The 9,029-nt window shown below is 40.5% G+C and overlaps 1 protein-coding gene across 1 annotated transcript; it reads left to right on the forward strand.

Moving 5' to 3' along the window:
* Window positions 1-558: 558 nt before the first annotated feature.
* On the forward strand, window positions 559-8,245 carry PPIC (peptidylprolyl isomerase C (cyclophilin C); the record flags this gene model as incomplete). Its single annotated transcript, XM_009585039.1, has 5 exons — window positions 559-776; window positions 3,729-3,842; window positions 4,331-4,424; window positions 6,096-6,280; window positions 7,681-8,245. Coding segments are annotated over 5 exons (740 nt in total), but the record flags the coding sequence as incomplete, so codon positions are not given.
* Window positions 8,246-9,029: the final 784 nt, after the last annotated feature.

Genomic DNA, 9,029 nt, shown 5'->3' on the forward strand with positions numbered 1-9,029 from the left:
GTGGGGGCTGCCTGGCTGCCTTTTACCCTGGTTTTATGGTGTAAAGCTGGGCCCTCCCCGGCCCGCTCCTTCCCGGGCCGCATTCCGGGCGGAAGGGAGGCCCCTGCGGGGGTCGGGTTTGGGGTGGGCTTGGACAAACGCCTTAACTTTCCCGTTTTATAAGTATTGGTTTTTTTTTTTAAACCCCTTTGGGCATGCCCTCTTTCTGTAGGCGCTGGCACACCTCAAACTTGCAGTTAGCTAAGCCTGCCGCTGGCTCACAGAAGTGGTAACTTTAAAATTCGTGATTACATCCTTGCTTCTGCCGTCGCCATAGGCAGTTTGGGGCTGCGTGGTGGTGTCCGCGCTGCGCTGGGCAGCGGCGGTTTAACCGCTCCGGGGCTCAGTTGTGCTGTACTTATTCCACCCCCCCCCGCCGCTTGCCGAAACTCTTGGTGTTGTGAGCTGTCATTTTATTGCCCCCTGTTTCTCGCTCCCTTGTCGTTCCTGCCCACGACAAGCTTGGGCACCTGGCGTGGGTTAAAACCTAACCCTAACCCTAACCTCGTCGCGCTTCAGAGCGTGCTGCCAGCGAAGCCAGGAGCGGGAGTCGGCATGGCTCGGCGGTGCCGGGCTCCCAGGACGTGCTTTGTGCCAGAGGCACATGCAGTAATTACAGATGGCACTGCCCAAGAGATGGACTTGCGGGCCACGTCACCTGGCAGCGGGATGGGGATGCACCTGGTTATCGCAACACGCCTGCATCTCTTTCCAAAAAGTTTTTGCTGGTGCAGGAGGTGGGATGTCTAGTCCGGCTTTGGATAAAGTAGGGATTAGAAGTTTCTGCTCCCAAGTACCTTTCCACCTACACTCAAGAGCAAGGGCTGTGTTCCTGGTGAAAGATGCTTGCACTTGTGAAAGTGACAGGGCAGGACAGGGGCAGAGCTGCTTCCTCTGGCACGGCCTCAGCTTTCTAAGTCACAGGCTGTGCCTTTGTCTCTGAACTTCATTGCCGCCGTTGTCTACAACTGTCTACAGTTTCACTGCCATGGACTTCTAGTCCGTGAATTTGATTTGTTTGGGGGGGTAAACCTCACATACTTTGGTGTCCAAATCATCTTCTGGCAATATATTCCAGTTTAATTATGCATAAAGTACTTTGCTTCTCAGACCTGCCTGGGATTTCATTTTATGCCCTTTCCTGATTCTTACGCTGTGGGACATAGAGAATAGCAGCCGCCAATTTTCCTTGTCCAAGCCAGTCATAACTTTACAGAGCTCATCAAATCACACCAGTTTTCTCTCTTCCAGCTTGCATAGTTTTATTTAATCTTTCTTCATATAAAAGGTACACCAGATCTTTGAGCATCTGTGCTGGCCTTGTCTCTACCATTTTCAGGTTGGTTTTATCATTCTGTGATAGAGAAGCCAGAATTATACGCAGCACTCAGGGTGTGAATGCGCAGTATGGGTGCATACCATGGCATAATTATGCCCATCTCTTGTCCTTACCCATTTTTAATTATTTCTAACATTCATTTTCCTTCTCTGACCTTCACAAGCCCAAAGGCAAACTTTTCATCAAACTGCTCAGGGTGACTCCAGATGTCTTTTCTGAGTGCTAGCCAATTTAGGACCTCTTGTTCTGGCTGTATAGTCCTCTCCCACATGCAGTATTTTGCGTTTGTCAGGAGTTCATTTGTCATTATATTACCTGGTCTCTAGGAATCATGAGATCTTTCTTTCACAGTCAACTTTTTTTTCCTCCCTCCTGAATAATTGAACACTCTTGGCCATTTTTTCATTTTGATATACACATCTTGTGTAAATTATATATGAATATGCTCATGAGACCCAGCCACTTTTACTGGTGCATTCTTTTTCATTTCAGTCTTGAAATACTTACTGCAAATTGTAAGTAAGATTATATTATATAAATATTATATAAATGTCATATAAATATTAATAAGACTGAACATTTGTAATATTTATTTTCTTAAGAGTTTTTGGTGAAGAATCTGGCCAGATGTTTTTTGAGATTTGAGACTGCTTGTGTTGACTAGCTCACTAGTGTCTACGTTCTTACTGACTTTCCAGAGAACTTGAGGAAATACATTCAAGAGAACGTGGCTTCTTTGTGCAAAAATGGCATCTAGGGCTACCAAATATTTTCATATTTGATTTCCTGACCAGAAATATGCACAGACACATTATGTAGTGCATAATTAGGAAGCGCAGAACTTTCAAAAAATCACCAACCGTATAGCACAGGTATGTGGAGCGCTAACAGGAAGCCAGGAACATACTGTTTGTTCACAAATGCAGAATAAGCCAAAGCAATGCTTTTTGGAAGTAGTGGGTTTGCTGCTTAGGCGAGCAGCTCTGCCATGGATGAAGCCTTCTGGTTGGGTTAGGTTTACAATATGTGATGGACTTGTCTCCACGTGCTCTGTGAAGGTATTTGATGCTACTGCTGTCTGGGGTAATTTTTTGGTAGCCTTAGTTGTGTTACTTATATATGCTTAGACATTTCAGGCAGTCTAAGGACAACATTTCTGCTAGGACAACATTTCCAGGCAAAATAAGGTGCTTTTAGAAAAGTTAGTGAAAGTGTGCTGTTAATACTTTGGGAGCCACATATCTAAGAAGTAGGTTATTTAGTGCCAAGGAAATGAATGAGGTGTATCAAAAGGAATTTTATTTTCTTTATAGAGCTTTTATAGTGTTAGCTAAAAGTTCAACAGTCAAAACGACATGGAAGATCAAGAAACGGTAGAAATGTTTAGTAGGAGAGCGTGAAAGAGGCATTCACATTGGAGAGACTGTGGTCATTTATTATCGTTATTGGACTAATTTCTTAGCATTGCAGACAAGTAATATTTGGTCGAGTGCCACAAGGAACAGCAGATACCACATCATAGGAATACACATTGCTGTTTCCTAGAAGTTGTAATGGTCTTCATGTAGCTTTTTCAGAACTTCAAAATGCCTCATTTCCTGACAGCTGTTCCTATTTTCAGTAATTGTTGGAACGTTTTTGCACGTTCAAATATGCATTCATATATTCTGAACTATATTAAAATGCTTTATAACTCATTTGCCTTTTTGAAGTTGCTTTTTAGCAACATCTACGTTGAAGCTTTTAGGCAATCAGCTGAATGATGTAGTCTGGTTATTTCTCTATCAGGTTTGAATTAGTGTTTAGGAAAGTGACTCCTTGCTTTAGCCGTAAGATTTTCAATTTGTTTGTCAATTTAATGAAATTTAGGCTTTCGCCTATACTTAATCACATACATACTAATGCCTGGAACAGTGAAGATCATGAATGGATAGCAAACTATTGTTTGTGGGGCGTGTCAGTTCTCTAGTTTCTTGTTATTGTTCACCACACTGGAATAGCATCATTGTTCTTCCTTACTTTCATATTTGATCTTTTCTGTACAGCTTTAAAGACACGCATGTCTGGGAAAAATCTTCTTGAACACTACCTTCAAACTTGTGATACAGCAGCTCACTGAGCCCTTAAAAGCAGTAAGAATCAAAACATATAGTTCTCAAACAGTTTTCAGAATAATCTGGTTTTGGTAGCTCTGAAAGGATTTTTCTTAAACAGCACCCTCAGGAATTGAAGGATACTATTAAAATAGACCAGCCAGAAGCAGTTTCTTACCATCTTACACTTTCAAAAGCTTGGCCTTTTTTTGTGCTCATGTTTGTACCACTTCTGTTCTCTTCACAAAAATGTTCAGGTGTTCTTTGATGTGAAGATTGGAGACAAAGATGTTGGCAGAATTGTAATTGGATTGTTTGGAAAAGTTGTTCCAAAGACTGTGGAGAACTTCATTGCGCTGGCAACTGGAGAAGTACGTTTGCAGTTTTCTTCCACTGTGTACTCAAGTTTGGATTGGGAAGTAAATATTTGTTTAATGCTGTTTCAGTTGTGAACTGTCGATCTTAATTCAGTGGAGACTGTGCAAGAGTGCCATCCCCAGCTGTGTACTGGTGTGTGTCTTCTCAGGTCCTTGGGGCTTGTACATCACAAGATGCAATTGAGATGTTGGATATCACCACTCCAGTCTGTCCCTGCCGTGCAGATCTAGCATGTAGAGATACTGCGGTCAGATACCGGTCAAATAAAGATAATGGCTTTGATCACCTGAATAATACCTGCTTTGTGGCAGCGCAGCCCAGCTGCATTCACCTGCATTTCAGTTTAATTTGTTTCTTGCCAGTATTTGTCTCCAGTGGTGGTATATTCTGTGAACTCTGGCTATTCACCACATGCATATTTCCGTATGACTGTACAGAACTCGATGTTACATTCATTTAAAGAATTATTTCATTTTCTTAGAGAGGATATGGATACAAAGGAAGTAAATTTCATCGTGTGATCAAAGACTTCATGATTCAAGGAGGAGACTTTACTGCTGGAGATGGATCAGGAGGTAACATGCTTAGTATCTTCCAGGTTCCCTTTCCTTTCTTCGAATGTCTGCTGAAAAAATGGGCAAAACAGCATATTCCCTCATTCTTTCAGCTCATACAAATGAAAAAACCCCCCAACATTTGTTTTAGAGCATCTAGCACGTTTCCAAGCATCTTGGAACATAAGCTGCAATTATTTGGATTACCTAATTATAAGTATGTGTAGAGCTTCCTTTGTCCTCAATTTTTGCAGATAGCTCTTTTCTGTCTGTGACTTGTCCCCATTCAAGAAGCATAGCTTTGTGTGGTGGGCTGGAGCCACGTGATCAGCTGAGCTGCTCCTACAACATACTGTCTCCAAAAGATGGATGTCTCCACCTTTCCCCTGCTCTGGCTTTGCGACAGTGCTCCTTCCCTGAGGCACTCATTGATTGCATGTGTACGTGAACCAATTCAAGTCATCCAGCAGAAAACTAATCCGTGATGAAACAGTGAAAGCGTGTAGCGGGAAGGCAGGTAGGGAAGGAGTAGGATGTCCTCTCTGCCCTCAGCTCAGCCAGTTCTGTGGAACCTTCTGAAATGTGCTGTGGGAGGGAATTTCAAAATAGGGGTAGAGAAATTAGAAAATGAAGGTCATGCCTTCTCCCCTATTTTCCTTACTAAATTTAAAACCATAAACTTGCTGGTGGTGTGAGTTCTGGCTGTGTATATCACATCTCCCTCCTGAGCCTCCAGAAGACCAGTTCAGTCCACTAAGGAGGGCAATCCCAGTACAGCATCTCTTGCATTGCATGCATTCTGGCTTCTGATTTCTTCTCTTCCTTTATACGCACATTCTTCATGTGCTATGATTTGAACTGTCTGCATACAATGTTAGTGATTTCCCTACTGGGACAGAATAGAAAACACACATTCGTTCTCCTTGCAGCGAACAATAGGGAAGGCTAAAATACCAAAGACACAGTTTTAGCATTAAAGGTAGGCAGCGTTTGTTTGCCTGCTAATACTGTTTATTGTATCTGGCAGTGTTGGGAGCGGTGTCCCCATTGTGCTAGGCACTATACAAACTATGAAACAGCCAGCCTTCTCTTTTCAAAGTGATGATGGTTTAAACATGATTCAAATGTTTTCTCTTCTGAACTATTTTAGCAACATCAAAATCCTTCTGTAATGATTGTACAAATCCACACTGAGTTTTTTAGGCTAACTTCCATTTGGTCTTCGTATATTTCTAAACATGTCTAAAGCAGTTTGTTACTAGGAGGAAAAGTTGTAAAAGTAAAGACTAAAATTGTCATAAAACATGGCAACCTTATTTTTAGTGGCCATAATTGTGTAATTTAAATTTGTTGAACAGGGTGAAGTATACCATTGTTCAGTGGTGTATGTAAGCGGGACTTTCAAAGGTACTCAGCTTGCTTGTTAAATTCAAAGAATAAAGCATCATCAGCTTTAAATATTCTCCCCCTATATGTGGTGTTTTAGCTTATCTTTTTCTTTACACACAAAATGCTTTTAGTTATGGAATCACTGATGATGGAACAGAGATGTTGTGTTGCTGTGCTTACTCAACCAATGAATCTTCAAGCGCTGAATTTATACTTTGTTTTTCCCCTTTTTGAACAAAAAGGGTTTTTATTTATTTGACTTCTTTTTTTTTTTAAAGTTTGCTTTCTTATTTTGTGTCATAGGAAGAAGCATCTATGGAGAAAGGTTTCCAGATGAGAACTTCAAGCTGAAACACTATGGAATTGGATGGGTTAGCATGGCTAATTCTGGCCCAGACACCAACGGATCCCAGTTCTTCATCAGTGTGACGAAGCCTTCCTGGTTAGATGGAAAACATGTAGTATTTGGCAAAGTCCTTGATGGAATGGTAAGCTAAAAGTAGTGGCAAGATTAATCCAAGCAAAATCTGGACAAATTCTGCTGCATTATGTCTGTGTTAATGTAACTTACACCAGTGTGGTTCAAAACCATTGAGTGTTTATCTAATATGTACATGGTAGAAAACGATTGTGAGGAGCCTGGAGCTGGATGATTTAGGACTGAAATAGCAAATGGTGACTGCAGAAATGGAAACTTAAATCATGCCTTTGGCTTTCACAGCTCTTACTTCAGACCACTAACCACTGAAATCAACACTGACACCTTTGCAGATTACAAATGGAGTAAATTCAGGTCCCGCTTTCACTAACGCTGTTAGCCATGAAGTAATTGTATTTCTACAAGCTAAAATCTAATTTTGTAGCATGTGCTAGTTATGGGTAACACTTTCACTGATAGGATTTTTAGAAGTATGTGAATGTGAAGTATACAAACGCATATATTCGGATCTGTTTAAAAAGAAAAAAAACCATCTAGTTAATTCCCTCAAATTGTACACAGCTGCAAAACTGCAAAAGGCCAAATAGAATTTAGGTTTAAAAATAGTGCTTTCAACTGATGATACTTCTAGTAGTCTGGTTTTCATTTTAAATTATTCCATTTATTCTGTGTTTTGAAATGAATGGGGGAAACATGAACTGCTGCACTGACCAGCTCTTTGAGCAGTTTGAAAACTTGATCAGAACACTTGCCCCCAACTCCCACATTCATATTGAATTCAATTCTCATGAGCTACAATAGTAGCTGAAAATTTCTGAGGAGAGACTTAGACTAAGTTTTAATTTGGTTAGATTAATGGACAAATATCCAAAGCCATGTAGTCAGTATTCCTAACTGAATTTTGTCCTTTAAAAATACTACTGTAATTAGTTGCCTCGCGTGAGGCTGGTAGTTTACTTGTACCTGTCTGACTGGAGGGCATGATACCACCCTTAAAATCTGTGTGTGTGTGTTACACTAAAGGTTAAAGCAGTCATCTCATTTCTTGAAACACAGGTATGCTGTACGATTAGAAAAATAATTACTGCTCATCCTTTATGATCTCTGGATTCACTCTCTGCTCGTAGGTTACAGATAGATCCTGTATGTGCTAGGTCGATCAACTGAGGGGATATTTTCAGTTGTCCCTTCATAATGTTTTTGTTGGCTGAAAGTTTTTATAAGGGCAAACAGCCTTCCATGTGCTTCTGTCTGTGGGTCGGTTGTAGAGTGGCACAACTATTAATGTGGGAGGAAAAAAAAAAGCTTTTGGGAACTCAGCAAGGTAAAGGTCTTTGTTCAGTAGTTGCTTAATAAATAGTAAAGCTAGGAGCACTTAGTTGTTTATCTGGTACCAAACTTGAGCCACTGGAGTTTCCTTGGCTAAACTGAACTTTTTTTTTTTAACAGTCTGTGGTGCACTCGATAGAACTCCAGCAGACAGATGAACATGACCGGCCCCTTCAGGACTGTGTGATTGTGAACAGTGGCAAAATAGCTGTAAAAGAACCATTTGTAGTTGAAGTAGGTGACTGGTGAGACAGACAGAATGGAAAGTAAAACTTAATCACTTTTCTTTAAGGCCTGTTTATGACCAATTTCAACTATCCATTGAGTTTTCTCCTCAAAACATATGAGGCTCTATTTAGACAATACTTACCATTTGCCAAATACATAAAAGATGCGACCATTTCTGTAACAACTTGATGGAGCTGTCACTCCTTGAAATTCAAGACATAGCCCACTAAATCCTAGATCTTGCAGAAAGTCTTCCATGAAAAATTGTAGAAGTACTTCTATTTTTTCAAGGTTTGAAATACAGTAATTTTATTCTCTTTGGAAATTTTTGCAATACTTGTTTCTGCCTTCTGAACTGAAAATATTATTTTCTGTAACAGTATCAGCATTTTTAAAAGTGAAAAAAAAAGTAAAATACAGAAGTGTTTTGAGTAAATAAACTTTAATTTCAAATAAATACTTAATGAACAGCTCTTTTATTTCCCTCCCCAAAGGCCTTTTTTCTCACCTCAGTTGATTCTGCAAAATATGCAGGGAGTGCTGCTTTCCAGGAAATGATGTAAGGTTAGAGCAGGGATGCTAAATTTTTCCTATCTTAACATGTCAGATGAAGTCCTGCTGTCTTTCAAAAAACCACAGTATTCAGATGCAATCCTGTAATCAAGAAGGAGCAGCTCTGTCTGTTAAATAAGATCATCAGTTAGAAACTGATTAAAACAGAAGAGTCCTTGTTTTACAGCACAGCGAATTTTATAACACCTAGCTAATGTTATTTATGATAAAGCTCAAATGCTTTTTCTTGGAGTTTTGCTGTATGTCAGAGATGCAACTTTAGGTTCATTATTTTTGTAATGCTTCTTAAATAACTCTTAAGCTGACAACTTAACTGGTAGCTTTTAAACAAGGTCAGCATAAGGTACCACTTATAGACAGCTGTGTTTATTAGGTTCTTTAATGGGTTATATAGAACTCCAGAGGAAAGAGATGCGGATTTTTTCTCTTGAGTTTCCACTGTTTCAGAACTCAAAACAGAAGAGCCGATGCCAAGATCTGATGAAGGATTTGTCCACCTGCACAGCAGGCGGCACACCACTTTGTAGTGACTAGTTTCCTGAAGGGTGTCCTGGAGCCCATGTGAGGTACCCAGACTCGGAGCGGTGTAGGGGAAGGGTGAGTACTACAGCACAGAGCTTGTCGGTACCGACTGGCACCCCCTCACAAGGAAACAGGAGAATGCTGTG

The sequence above is a fragment of the Fulmarus glacialis genome, unplaced genomic scaffold, assembly GCF_000690835.1.
Source record: "Fulmarus glacialis isolate BGI_N327 unplaced genomic scaffold, ASM69083v1 scaffold13269, whole genome shotgun sequence".
Lineage (NCBI taxonomy): Eukaryota > Metazoa > Chordata > Aves > Procellariiformes > Procellariidae > Fulmarus > Fulmarus glacialis.